Source organism: Furipterus horrens, unplaced genomic scaffold, assembly GCF_987537825.1.
Source record: "Furipterus horrens unplaced genomic scaffold, mFurHor1.1.pri manual_scaffold_1, whole genome shotgun sequence".
Classification (NCBI taxonomy): domain Eukaryota; kingdom Metazoa; phylum Chordata; class Mammalia; order Chiroptera; family Furipteridae; genus Furipterus; species Furipterus horrens.
In genome coordinates this window covers 148,694,381-148,709,611 of record NW_028327171.1, presented here as the reverse complement: position 1 = coordinate 148,709,611, position 15,231 = coordinate 148,694,381, and the positions used below count along the sequence as shown (strand labels likewise).

At 39.3% G+C, this 15,231-nt stretch overlaps 1 protein-coding gene across 1 annotated transcript in view; it reads left to right on the top strand.

Moving 5' to 3' along the window:
* Positions 1–15,231, top strand: part of NEB (nebulin) — a 204,610-nt gene that overhangs the window by 12,971 nt on the left and 176,408 nt on the right. The window contains exons 9-12 of the mRNA XM_090279733.1: positions 5,665–5,769; positions 11,260–11,364; positions 11,854–11,961; positions 14,501–14,617. Of these exons, the coding sequence (XP_090135859.1) occupies positions 5,665–5,769; positions 11,260–11,364; positions 11,854–11,961; positions 14,501–14,617 (435 nt within the window). The remainder of the gene's footprint in view (positions 1–5,664; positions 5,770–11,259; positions 11,365–11,853; positions 11,962–14,500; positions 14,618–15,231) is intronic.

The window sequence follows — 15,231 nt, the reverse complement described above, 5'->3', positions numbered from 1 at the left end:
AACAAACAAACAAACAAACAAACAAAAAACAGCACTCCCACTGGCTAGAAGTTTAGAACCATAGACCTTGAAAACTGTTTATTGGAGGAACTTAAAAGCCCCAATAGGGTACTTAGAATTGAAAGCAGCAGCAGAAAGCTATGAATGGGCTCAGCACTCCTCCTTATTTTGAGTTACTTTATTTCCTGGTCCCTAGATTTGCTTAGAGGCCAAGCTGAAAATTCAGAGTCCTTAGGAGATCACTCTATTATAAAATGACAAGTTGTTTTTCATTTTGTTGTCAGCTAGATTCTGGGTTTTTTTTTAGTATATTTTATTGATTATGTTGTTACAGTAGTCTCAATTTATTTTCCCTTTGCTCCCCTCTACCCAGTAACCCGCTTCCCTCCAGCAATCCCACCCCCCTTAGTTCATGTCCATGGGTCATGTATAATAAGTTCTTTGGCTTCACCCTTTCCTACATTATTCTTAACATCCCCTGTCTATTTTGTACCAACCAATTATGCTTCTAGATCCCTGCACCATTTCCCCATCTCTTCCACTTCCCCTTCCCAGCTGATAACCCTAAAAATGATCCTCACACCTATGAACTGTTTGTGTTCTGGTTGTTTGCTTAGCTTGTTTTTGTTTTTATTTTTTAGATTTAGTTGTTGATAGTTGTGAGTTTGTTGTTATTTTAATGCTCATAGTTTTGATCTTTTTCTTAAATAAGTCCCTTTAACATTTCATATAGTAATGGCTTGGTGATGATGAACTCCTTTAGCTTTACCTTGTCTGGGAAGCACTTTATCTGTCCTTCCATTTTAAATGACAGCTATGCTGGATAGAGTAATCTTGATTGTAGGCCCTTGCTTTTCATCACTTTGAATACTTCTTGCCAGACCCCTCTTGCCTGCAGTTTCTTTTCAGAAATCAGCTGATAGTCTTATAGGCACCCCTTTGTAGATAACTCTCTGCTTTTTTCTTGCTGCTTTAAAGATTCTCTCTTCATCTCTCACCTTTGGCATTTTAATTATGATGTGTCTTGGTGTGGTGCTCCTTGGGTCTAGCTTGTTTGGGGCTCTCTATGATTCCTGAACTTGTATGGCTATTTCCTTTGCCAAATTTCGGAAATTTTCTTTCATAATTTTTTCACATAAGCTTTCAATTTCTTGTTCTTCCTCTTCTCCTTCTGGCACCCCTCTGTTTTGGATGTTGGCACGTTTAAAGTTGTCCCAGAGGTTCCTAAGCGTCTCCTCATTTTCTAAAATTCTTGTTTCCTCATTTGTAATGGTTGACTGTTTTTTTATTCCTTATGTTCCAAATAATTGATTATTAACCCCAACTTCCTTCTCTTCACCATTGGTTTTGTGTGGATTTTCCTTTGTTTCACTTAGCATAGCCTTCACTTCTTCCCTTATGCATTTGCCATACTTAAGCATATCTGTTAAGTCTGTGAGCATCTTTATCACCAGTGTTTTGAACTCTGCATCTGTTAGGTTGACTATCTCCTCATTTGTTAGGTTGACTATCTCCTCATCGCTTGATCCATTCCCTCTTTTGGGCCATACTCCTTTGTCTCCTCATCTTGACAGGATCCTGTGTTTGTTTCCCTCTGTGTGTTAGGTAGAGCTGTTGCTACTGTTACATTGTAGGGGGCGGAGCCTTAGGTATTTATCAGTACAGGGCGACCATTTCACCACGTTGTGGTGCTGTGGGGGGGGGGTCTGAGAGGGAACAATGCCACTTGCTCAGCACTCGCCCCTTTTCCAGGCACTTCTCTCACTTCCGTATGGGACTGGCGCTTCTCTAGCTGTTGTCCTGGCCTTCATTCCCAGAGTGGGCGGGTCTGTGAATGTTCTAGGACCATGGGGGCCCTTTAAACAAACAAACAAACTCCACTGAGAGACTTGTTGTTTGTGCCTCCAGTCCAACCTCCACTGGTCTGCACAGTCAGAAGCAATGAGGCTTTATTTTCCCCAGTGCTGGAACCATGAGCTGTGTGATCTGGTCTGGTTTTGGGAGTGCTCCCCAGGTGTCCCTCTTGACTTTTTTAAATGTTTTATTGCACTTTCTGCTGGCCTGCCACTGTCACCGCTGCTACTGCCACAACACCACATCCTTTCCGTCCCAGCTTCACCCCTCCTACCTGTCTAGATAAGTATTTCTTCTTTATATCTTTGTTTGTTGGACTTCCACACAGCTTTATTTTCTGGAACTTCTGTTGTCTCTAGTTTTGAGGTAGTTATATTCCTTCTTAGTTGTGGAGGGAGATGCAGCATGTCTGTCTAGGCCTCCATTGTGGCTGGAAGTCCAACAATTTCTTAACCAGAAACGTGGGTAAAACCTTTTTTATTAGACAACATTGTTGGGCTGTTATAGCATCTCAAATGGAACAAACTGACCACAAATTAGTTGAAGAAAGTTTTACAGAAAGAAAAAAAAAAAAAAAAAGCTCCTTTTTATACTGTGCCACCAACAAACCCCAGGAGTAGTATGTCTCTCTTTAAGATTTCCGATTGTGTCTAGATGGATTCCATTTTGAGATACTCTGTTGGCAGAGGCCCTTCTGGCCTGTCTCCTCTTTCCCATGCAACAACCCTGGTGCTCTTTGGGTGTCCCCCCTTTCCACCCTTTCTATGGTTGTTTGGAAGGCAAGTGTGTCTGTCTAGGCCTCCATCTTGGCTGGAAGTCTCAGCTAGATTTTTGAAACCTCTTAAATTCAGTATGAACTTAACCAGCCCATTGACATCTTAAAACTTAATGGATTTACTTCCAGTGGATCTTAGGGTTCTATCTTGCTCTGAACTAAAATCATATATACACACTTGATGATATATCGAAGTCCTGAGGTTTAATATTTTTTGGTTTGTTTGTCCTTTATTTTATTGATTTTTTTGTGTGGGGGGACACCCCACTCTGTAACAATTCCCTCTCTCAGACTTAAGACCCTTTATAATCTTATAAAGGACAATGGGCAAAGGTCTCATGCTCCTCTAGCTTCTTAAAGCTGGACATGGTCGATGTCCTACCTACCGTTGGGTCCAGAAATCCCTAAAAAGAGTGGGGGTGTGGAGGGGAGGGTGGCCTTCCCACATGGGGAATTACCTTGCAGAGTCCAGGTCAGTTGGCTGTCCCCAGGCAGTGGCATGATTGGTTTAACAAGCTGGCATCCTTGTTGTATTTTGGGGGCAACAGATTTGGCAACAGGGTTAAAAGGCATCATTAAAACCATAACCAGCAGATGACAAAAGATAGAGATTAATTTTTCAACGTCTCACATTAGGAAAAAAAAAAGGTTTCTAACCTAGGTTGCATATAATTGGTTAAAATATAGCAGATATACTCCTATCCTTGCATACGGTAAGCTAGGAATTAAAGAAGGTGTAACAAACTTTCAAGGCTATCTAGTGTGCCAATCTTAATGTGAGGGGACCTCCCACTTTTCTTTTAAGATTAGCTTTATGGTTCTGTATCTCATGAATATGTAAATTGTGTGATATTTACCAAGTGATCAATAATTAGTTATTGAAAGTCCATTCTGCATACATACCTGGCAGGACAAAAAGTAAAACAAGAAGTTTCATCCTTTCCCTTGAAAATCTATAACCAAGCTGGTCAAAATGCAAGTGTTATATATTAAAGTATAGGAAAAAAGTTGTTTTTTTTTTATAATATATTTTTAATTATTTATTTATTTGCTTGTTTATTTACTTATTTTTAGAGAGGGGTGAAAGGAGAAAGAGAGGGAGAGAAACATCACTGTGTGGTTGCCTCTCAGTCCCCCAACTGGGGACCTGACGTGCAACCTAGTCATGTATCCTGACTGGGAATCGAACCAATGACACTTGGTTCGCAGGCCAATGCTCAATCCATTGAGCCACAGCAACCAGGGCAGAGGAAAAATGTTTTTAAAAAACCTGCTGTCTAATACTTGGTAAGAGAAAGACAAGATACATGTGAGTAATCAGAGAAGGCTATGTGAAGATGATGATTCCAAGAGAATGGGCAATGATGAACAAGAAAGGCATTTCAAATAGAGAGCACTCAAACAAGGGACAAGGTGAAATGAGTCTGGGGCTTAGGGGACAAAGAAATTGAATGCTATGTGTGCTGAGTTATGGAGGCACTTGTAAGAAACTGGCAGCAGGACCTTGAAAATCAGATAAAATAGCTTTGATGTGATATGATAGTCAATAAGAGGCATCATAAGATTTTGCAGAAATCTCATTACATGATAAAAGTAGATTCTGGAGAAATTTCAATAGACAATACAATAGATTGGGGTAGGCAAAATCATAGGAGACTATCTGCAGAAGACTGTTTCAGTAATATAGATGGATCAGAGGGATAATGGCGGCAATGAAGAGGAAAAAGATATCTGAAGGTAACAAGCATTTAAAAAGTGTTAATGATATTGGATAATGGAGACAAAAGAGAAAAAGGAGCCACAGATGAATTTATGACCAAGACTGGCAGTCTAGGTGGATTGGGGTATAAATTGTAAAGATTCATTAGTTAAAAAGGAATAGAGTTGAGATAATGGGCATCCTATGGATAAGTTAGAAATTTAGTACTAGTGCATAAATATGAGATGACAAGAGATTAGTATTTGAGAGTCATCAGAATATGTGACAACTGAAAATATGAAACTGTGTGAGGAAGGCAAAACAGTGTAGGACCAAGGGCAGAGTTTTGGAGGACACCCACGCTGAGGACACCTGGAAAGGAGCCAGCCAAAGAATGAAGAAACAAATTGTTGGAGAAGTTGAAGGGGAACCAGGAAGTGCATGTCATGTCAGTCTAAGAAGAGGTTTCCAAGAAGACACTTGATCTCCTACTGTCTCCCTTTGTCCATAAAGTAGAGAGATGAAGGGTTGCCTCTAGGCCACTGTAATGCTACGGACTTTGAACAAGTAAAGTTGTCCACATTTTTTGAGATATCTCAACAGAAGACATAATGAAGTAAAATCTTCCATCATTGGCAGTTAATGTAGGCTTTTGTTTTTATTGCAGACCAAGCATGCACTAAGTATCAGATTACCAGCATGTCTATTAATACTGCTGTCAGCACCATGAACTTTAACAATTATTGGGCAAAGAGCCCCAAGCAAGTTGTTCATAGAATATATCACTGGGTGGGCATGTAGATTTCAAGCTAAGGGTTTGGGTTCAGAGGCTCCTCTCCCTCCTCTGTACCTTCTTCCTGCAACTCTTTTAACCTTGGTTATCATGTTATTACTAACCAATTCGTAGAATTGAGTGATTTTCCTCAGTAGCTCTCAGCATCCTGGATATAAGAACAGCAGAAATGTTTTGTTAAGTTAATCCAGACTTGACAGTTTGTTAACAGGTGTGATGGAAAGACCAGACATTGGGAGTCGAGGATGCTGGTTAAGAGAATAATTTCAGATGCAGGTTTCGACATGGACTCAAAAGAAAGAAACAGATTTAGGGCCAATAATCTTGGAGAGGAGAGAAAACTCAGAGAGAAATCACCAGTAATGCTGAGAGGAAGGACATGCCATGTCTGTAAGGATAAATTATGGTTATGTGATACACTCAAGTTTAAGACTTCAAGTGTAGATGACAACATCGTCTTTTAAAAATGCCAACTAATGGAACATGAAAAACAGTAATAGAATAATTACCTATGTCTTGTTTTCATCCCTTTTATTTGGTCAGATTACCTACAAAAAAGGTCTTGTTGAACAGCAAAGACAATTCACATCTGTGCCGGATCCTCCAGATATAGAATTTGCCAAGAAAGTGACTGATCAAGTGAGCAAGGTACGTAAATAGGACTGGAACACTGTCTCCCTAGAAAACCCTGCTTAATAAGATCAATCCTCAGAAAAAGTAACTAAGGTGAAAAGATGCAAGGTAAACACTGAGTATTTTTGCAATGACCCTAAAAAATGCTACAGCAAAAGCAGTACATTCACGAACATCATAACATTGCGTGAGTAAATGCTCAGCCAGCTTGATGACTCAATGATTGATAAATATGAAAGCTGCCTTTGAAAAACAGAACCCATGTCCTAATATCCTTTCACATCTGACCTATGAAAGTGATACAAAAGAAAACCAAGTAATCACACAGGATCTGACTGTTTTAATTCAGTGTGAAGACCCCATATAATTTTATGCTCCCAGTTAGATTCAGAGAACATAAGAATGCATGAGTGGTCTCTTAGACATAGCTTAAATTGACAGCTGTGGGGAGAGCATCTCGTAACTTTTAAGGCCCTGGCAAACAGCCTAGTCTGCCTATTTTAAGCTAGTAAACTAGCTCTGAGGAATGCAGAGAAACAGATGTTCCATAGTGAATAGATCCATGTTAAATTCTTTTAAAAAAATTAGTCCAAATCAGGCCACTTTCTCCTGGGATATGGCTGCTTTTAAATAAATACTTTTCTTTCCCCTCTGTGGAATTGAGTCTCAGTTTGGTCTTAAATTTTGGTGGGCCTTCAAGATTTCTATCTTGTTCAATTATTTTTTTGAAAGAATTTCTCCAGTAAAGAAGAAAGAAATGATGTTTTCTAGTGTCTGATATTGCAGATTACTGAACTGTATAACCAAGGGCTTGATCTAATAAGTACAGTAAAATTTCACTAATAGGAATACCATAAGCCTGATATTTTGCCAGGACTAAGTAGAAATTCACTTCAAAACTGTCCATAAATAGATGGCCTACTGAAAGTGTTGATATTATAAATAAGATTGGGGAGCAAGGACCATTTATCTTATGGGAGGAAAATAAAAGACTGTTTTCAAATAGCCACTTAGAGATAAAAATAAATCTATTTTAAATTTTTATTTAAAGCATATTTTAAAAGATACCTTACTGAGGCAACATTCTTTTACCTTATTTGAGTATGCAGTGTATGTACTTGAAAGTGGTTAAAAAAAAAAAAAAAAAAAAAAGCACTTTCAAACTCCCCTATAATCAATCTCTCTACTAAATTAGCCTTGCCAGTTAGAGTTACACTCTTCAAAATAGTAGCTTCTAGCCATATGTGTCTATTGAGCCCTTGAAATGTGACAGATGAACTGAGCATCCCATATGTGTAAAATATACACTAGATCTTAAACATGTAATATGACAAATAACTCATTATTTTATATTGCTTACATGTTGAAATGGTAATATTTCTGGATCTGTTGGGTTAAGTACAATATATTATTTAAATTAATTTCCTACTTGTTCCTTTTTTCATTTTAAGGTATGGCTACTGAAAACTTTTATATTATAGTGGTGGCTAGCAGTATACAGTATTCCCTCACTTATCACGGGCATTACGTTCTAGACCCTCCCATGATAGGTGAAAATCCACGAAGTAGGATTCTTACATTTATTTTAGTATTTATGTATATTTTAAGGCTTTATAAACCCTTCCCACACACTTATAAATCATTCCCAGTCCCTTATTAAACTTTTCCACACATTTATAAACACTACTTATGTTCTTAAATATATTCTACACTCTTAAACCTACGTAACTTTACAACATATGTATACAGTACCACAAAATCCCATGATATGGCAAAAAATCCATGATAAATAATTAAATATACTATTTTATGAAATCCCATGATACAGTGAGGCCGCGATAAGTGAACCACGATATAGAGAGGGACTACTGTATATCTATTGGACTGCACCACTCCAGGTGAATATGGAGATATCATTGAGAATTCTGAGTGCATTTCCAGGGCTGGGTTTGCCCTTGTGGAATAACACTATGAGCCAATGGGAGGATGGCTGTGGATGAACATCACCAGATTCTGTCGTGGTGATAGTTACTCATCCCAGTCTTACCCACATTTCCAAGTTCTTTTTTGTTAATGTTTCATTTATTTATTTTTAGAGAGAAGGGAAGGGATGGGGAAAGAGAGGGAGAGAAACATCGATGTGGGAGAGAAACAGCTATCGGCTACCTCTTGCCTGCCCCCAACCAGGGACCTGGCCTGCAACTCAGGCCTGTGCCCTGACCAGGAATAGAAGCAGTGACTTTTCAGCTTGCCAGGTGACACCCAACCCACTAGGTCACACCAGTCAGAGCAGATTTCCAAGTTTTTAATGGCTGTTGTGCATCCCAAATACCAGTCATGTTGGAAAGAAATATTTGTGATTGGTCACAGCCTATTTAAACAAACCATCAGGGTGACTCAGGTTTGGGACTCACTTCCTTCTCTTGAAGTCTTCCCTGCTGTCAAGCTGCTTTGACCCATGTTTCAGTATCATTTTCTTTCTCTCCCAATAGGTAAACTCTCCTTCTTCTATTCACTTCCATGCATTTAGATTTTTACCATTTCCTTGTTGAATCATGTCTCCCAGATCCATAGCTTTGTTTTACAGCTTTCAGTTCATATGTTAATATAATGAGTACATATCTGTAATAATTATATTGCTGATAGGTTCTGTTTACCAGCCTTCCTTACTATACCTGTCAGAATCCCTACTCTCAATTCTGTCTTTGGCCAAAGCCATCGACTCCATGCCAGGACCTCCTCCTGGCTCAGCTCACTTGGTAGCTCCAGCACAAATGGGCAGGTGGGCAAAGTTGTTCGTGTAAGCAGGCATTCCAGGTGAGGATACTATGCCCACTACCACCAGCAACAAATGGGGTTCTGAATGCAGCCCTGGGAAGTCCCTTTAGTTTCTCTGTGCCTGCTTCTATGTTTTCTTCTAGATTCACAATTGGAAATAGGAGATTTCAGGTTGTAATTTCCAGCTGATACCTAACTGGGATCTAAAATTAAAAGGAAAAACTCTGCACTCATAACACTTCTGATAGTCATGTGGCTGAGCAAGCCCCTAGGACACCTAACTTATGGCCCATTGAAAGCACTCTCAGCTGGCTTCAGTAGAGGAGGGACTGTGGTGTGGGGGACAAGCCTACTACATCTGTCAACATGTGGTTACCCTCCTACCCACAGAAGGTGTCCCAGAGCTTATAACTGACCTAATGTACTTTCCTCTGTTAAATGAAGAAACACAAAATCCTAGAGCAAGTTAGATTCTTGCCTCCAGGTTTCCATGGATCAACCACAATAGGGAGGAGTTAGAGAGAAGGGTTAGGATAGGGTTTGGGGGGAAAGTTGGATGTTGGACCTCCGATGTGGTTAATCCATCCCCATGTACCACACAGATGCTCAGGCTTCACTGCCAGACATGCGGAGTGAGGCCCTTTGGCTGGTGGGGGGCAGGGAGAGACTGTGTTCCATGTGTTCATATACCTCTGTCTCTTTTCAATGTGTCTCCTACCCCCAAGTGAAAGGGAAGGCCATGACCTCCTTAGCAGTTAACAATCTCCAGCCTCCTCCCTTGTAGTGAAAATCTTCCCAAACTTGGGAGTACTCAGGAATGGATTGTGAGAGATCCACCTCCACTCTGACCCACTTTGGCTCTGGATGGGAGGAAATGACAAGCTTTGGTCAGGAAGTATAGGAAGATGGGAAGAATGTTTGCTTTGCATCTTGTTTTAATATATTTTATAAAAATCACATATCTGTCTCTTACTGTGAGAATTAATCTTCTACTCAATTTTATTTAACAACATGTGATTCTTATTTCTCTATAATAGCCCACTTTTGAACTTCATTAAGAATATATGTTACCTTCTCAATTTTATATTATATAAATTATATCTAAGTTTGGGGCTGCATCTGAACCAGTTACTCCCCTCCCCAAATCCTAGAGTTTTCTTTACCCAAAAAATGTAGATTAGGAGATCTTAACCTCATGTGTACATCAAATATCTCTGAAGTTATAAGTATTTATGGGCATTTTATAGCTTTCTCAGATTCCTGATGAAGCCTATTCTCCAAAAAGATTAGAAATACTACTATAGGCTGTCTTAGCAAATTGAAAAATCAGTTTTATTGACTTCAATTCTTTAAAGCTTCAAAAGAGGAATGTAGGCAAATTAAGATAAGTATAAAGAAAATTTTATCTCACCAAAACTTTCCATTGAAGAATACACATATACACACGCATGCAGGCACACAATTTTCTTTTCTTCAGAATTTTGTACTCTGCTATGATACAATTATTATACCTTACATTTGTTTATCACTAAAGTTTACAAAGCATTCTTCAGTGTATGTATGATCTTATTTAGTCTCCCTCTGTGTAAGTACTATTGTCAGCATATATAGTAAGAAAACTGAAGCTTAGAGAGGCTAAATTATACCTTTAGAAATTATGGAGTGAAGTCTTTGGTGCAGAGCTTATGAACTCGGGTCCAGGGCTCTAAAATTCATAACTATTAAAAACATTCAGTTATTAATTGGCATATTAACCTTTTGGGAAGGAAGGATATAGGGCATTTGAGAGAGGAGTGAGCTTCCTTTAACTAAAGTGCACTGGTTCTACATATAAGTTAACCATGGTACTTGTTCTGTTAAAGCTAAACCAGAAAACCACTTCCTTTTTCCTCAAAGTATGTGATGGGTAGTTAGGCATACAAACACTTTGAACACAATGGTTGTGTCTGTTAATACATTCTGTGAGCCAAGGAGGGGAAAGTGCTCCAACCCAGCTCTGACTCCAGCTCATGTGTCCAGGTTTGGGGTTAGCTAGGCTAATTCTGCTCAAATAACACTCATGCCAAGGTCATTCAAAACCTTGAACAAACATTTATAAGGTAACTTCTGCATGCTGCATTTTGTGTGAGATTCTGAGAATACAAAATGAAGAAGACATAATTCTTCTCTCCAAGGATTTCACAGCCTGGGATTCAGGTGCTATGGTATTTGGCAATAAGATGTGGCAACAGTTTAATTTTTTAATTACTTTTCAGTTCTCACTATAATTTCTTGAAGTCTAAACTAAGAAGTCTTATTCATTGGCCTGCAAGCCAAATTTTGTTGTGGTATTGCTTTCTGTATAACTAGAAGTTTTATTAAAGATCAAAATTAATAGCTAAGTTCATCTGGCATGGAAATATCGGGTCAAGTGGTTTTATTTTAATAATGAATTATAAATGGAAGATACTTATGTCTCTCTCCTTCCTCAAACAGCAGGGAACATCTGTAAATTCTGAAATGAACTAAGTCCCCAACTCAGTAAGAGGAAGCAAAGTTAGTACCTCGTCCCCCTCATTCAACTTCCTTGTTGGGTAAATTGACAGTGTATTGGAAGATTTGAAGACATCTGTTAAGGACCCAAGAAGTGTCTAGTCAAGATAGTTTTGAAAGCTGAACATTACCATTTAATATCTGTCAAATCATGGATTTTGCTTGTCTTATTTTCCTTTTTTTTTTTTTCTTTAGCTAAAATACAAGCAAGATTATGAAAATAAAGTCAAAGGCAAATGGAGTGAAACACCTTGCTTTGAAATTGCAACCGCCAGGATGAATGCTGATAATATCAGCGCAGTAAGTAGGAAGGAATGGCCGGATAACCTTAGGTTGGGGCGGGACCCTTCCTTTATGACTTCTAGCCACCTGGCTACACGTGACATGGTACTGGGATGTTTATGTACTGGCACTTCTTCTCAGGGGCAATCTTTCCTTCTTTTTGAGAAATATTGTTTTGATCAGTTACCCTTATTCTTGCCTCAATTTTCATAGGAATAATGTAGTTTCAAAGTGAATACAGGTGAAAGGGGCCCATTTTAATTTATTCTTTGCTCGGAGCCCAAACAGTACATTTATGGAACTGATTAGTTGCCTCCCAGATTTTCCTCACTGGAAAGTGTAAATTCTCACTTTTTTTCTCCTAAGTTCTCTGTCCCTGGCCTTTGGAAGCTCCTTCTTGGAGTCTGTCTTTTAGCCTATTATAACTAAGTGGCATCTGTCCTCCAATGTAAAAATCTTACACAGTTTTTCCTACAGAAGTTCTTCAGTATGTTTACTGTCTTACAGAGGAAATATCAGGAAAGCTTTGAGAATATGAAAGATCAGATCTACTTCATGCAGACGGAAACGCCAGAGTACAAAGTGCATAAACAAGCTGGGGTGGCAGCTAGCAAGGTATGAGAAAACTCATTTATCTTGATGGTCTTAGTGTGGGTGAATTTCCTGTAACTCTTGCTTTTGCATGTAATGAAAAAAAAAGAGGATTTTTAGGGGACAAAATAGTACTTTGGTATTTAATAGGGCTACTAAATTTTTTAAAATTTTGTCGGTCGTGTATGAGCATTCATAATATACCATTACCATCTTCAATATTTCATAGAGTAAAGGACCTTTTGTACCCAGAAGTAGAAATGCTAAAATCTCAGACAGAAGAGACCTCCTCAGAAATAGGCAATCATCAGCCTTATATGAATATAGACACTCTCACACTCACCACTACCATTATTTTTCTTATATTCCTACTCACTGGTGAAATCTAGTTATAGGTAAGATACCTGAATCATGGAGAGCTCATATATGCTACAGAGTGACTTTGGTAAATTGACAGACTCCCTGGCATTCTAGAGCAGATGGGCACTAAAAATAGCACAAATGTCAAAGTCCATCAGACTTGATTCTATCCCTAGCCTTGGCTCTGCTAGAGGAATGAGAGAAGGAAGATCACATCATATAGAAGGATATTTCAGCATCCAGGTGCAAAGCAGTGATGTTTTGAACCAGGAAGGTAGCAGAACAAGTAATGAAAAGTATTTTCAAAGTAGAACTGAACTAATTTGTTGATGGGTTGGGTGTGGAATATGAGAGGAAAATTTTGGTCAAAGCAACTAAATGCATAGGATTTCCCTTTATCCAGGTAGGAAAGACTGAAAGCAGTGAATAATTTTTTTCTAACTTCTAAGAAAATTTTTATTGATTGATTTTCAAGAGAGAGAGAGAGAGAAATAAACATGGATTTTTTTTTCAAATATTTGTGCATTCATTGGTTGATTCTTGTATATGTCCTGACCAGGGGTCAAATCTGCAACCTTGGTGTATTGGGATGATGCTCTAACCAACTGAATTACTTGACCAGAGCTTAATAATTTTATTTTTGGAAGAGAGATGTGAGATCAGCTTCAAACTTATAAGATTTGAGATGCCTTTTAGATATCTAAGTGGAAATGTCAAGTGGGCGGTTGATTACCAGTCTGAAGTTTTAGGGGAGATACCTGGCAAAGTTGTATAAATTTTGGAGTCATCAGGAAATGGATAGTGTTTAATGTCATAAGAGTGGAGGTCATCAGGGCACAGAATGCGAAAACTCTAAGGACTGAACTCTGGAGCGTTCCATGTGAAGACATCAGTGAGATGAGGTAGGAGAAAAGTCTAGAGAGAATTATTTCTGGGGAAGCAAGTCAAGGGAGGAGGGAGTGACCAAATGGAGCAGATGTTTCTGAAATGAGTTTATCAGTGTATGGTCCTTGGTAGACTTAAGAAGAGCAATCCTCTTGAGTCTGCTTAGAGAGGGTTCATGAGTGAACGAGACAAGAGAAATAGAAGAACACGAGTATACTCAACTCAAAGGATTTTGCTGAAAAGAACAGAAGAAAAGTTTGCAGTAGCCGATGGATAAATGTGTGAGGAGGGAATTTTCTTTTTTAAGCTAGGAGACAAAAGCACCATGTTTCTGTGCTGATGGAAGAAATCCAGTGTGGAGGGAAACTGTGAATATGTTGGAAGGGGAAGAGTGGCTGGAATGATGTCCTTGAGTAGGTGAAAGGGAAGGGGACCTGGTGCTTAAGAGGAAGGGTGGCTTTGTCACAAGCCCTGACAGTTCACCTGGACACAGGAGTGGAGGCTATGTGTCCCAAATGTGGGTAGGGGGATAGTAGCATTTGTGGAATTCCCTTTCTGGTTGTTCCATTTTTCAAGGAAATACATAAGTCTATGGACAGGAGAGGTTGTCTGCATCTCCCATTCCCTGTGAGTCCGCTGTGGAGTCTGTAGGGTGTGGTGCATCTGGTTTTCAGTTGTGTATCTCCTGCCTTTGGATACTAAGTTGATTGCATTTGTTTTCTGAGGTTTTTAAATGTTGATTGATTATCTAGGATTCTTTGAATGTGTGTCTGTTCTATGGTTATATTGGCATAACAAATGGCTGGCCCTGGGGATCATGGTCAGAACTAAGCTCAGTTTCTTCTTCTCCTCTCATTGGGTACATTCCTGACAGGGGCTCTGGAGGCCTCATGTACAGCTTCTTTATAAATGTGTTCGTAGATAGGATTCCGGAGCAGCAGGTATCTGGGATACATGCTGTTATTATGTGTGTATCTTTCTCTCTCCCATTATTTATGTATCTATCTACCTCTATCTTTTAGGGAAGAGACCATGTGTTACTCTTTTTTGTATGTGTCCCAGAGCCTAGCATGTAATTGACACTTAAAAATATCATGATGGATATTTGGGAATGAATAGGAAGGAAAGATATCTTGGAAATGTATGCAGTTTCTCTGCTACTGTTATGGGTTATGCTAAGTATTTTGTTTGTAAAATGTCAAGCTGCCATGTTTCCAAAGAGAAAATTGATTTGTGGAACAATGTCATAATTTCATAATAGAGATGAGAACAAAAATAACCTTTAGATTTTCTTGATCATGTTATTTCACTCCTACAGGTAAAATATAAAGAAGACTATGAAAAGAATAAAGGAAAAGCAGATTATAATGTACTTCCTGCTTCAGAGAACCCTCTGCTCAAGCAGCTGAAGGCAGCAGGAAACGCCCTAAGTGACGTAAGTATATTCTTGTCGAAAGTCTTTTTTTAACCTCAGCTGCAAGAGAGACGAACTCTCTCTCCTTCTATTATGATTAAATGCAAATAAACATTGCAAATACTTTAAAGTCGTGGTATAGCCGTTCCCCTGGAACTAACTACAGGAAGGCCTCAACACCTCTGAGTGTGATGTGTGTCAATTTGTGGGGGGTGGGGGAGACTGTGGATTAAGTTCAATGGGCAGGGAAACCCTCATCTGCTTATAGGACCCAGGTGTCTGTGCCCCCAGGGCTACTGTACCTTCCAGGAGGTGCATTATGATTTTGACAGAGACAGGAGGAGACTTTGAAAGGGGAGGAGAGAAGGAGAGACAAGCAGCATCAGCAGCCTGCCCTTGTGCTCTTCATGCCCCTGCTGGGAGCAGAAGGACAACGTCCTGCTGTGAAAGTCCCCTCCCGGCCTCTGCCATTGTCTCCTCAGATGCTGGCCACAGGAGCCATCGCTGGCAGACAGCAGGACTTGGAAGATGGCCTCTTAAGTCTTCACAGGAATTTCTACTTAGGAGTTGTTAAGAGCTTTACTAAACCATTAGAAATAAAATAGATTAGATGAGTCCAAAGACTAACTGCCCAA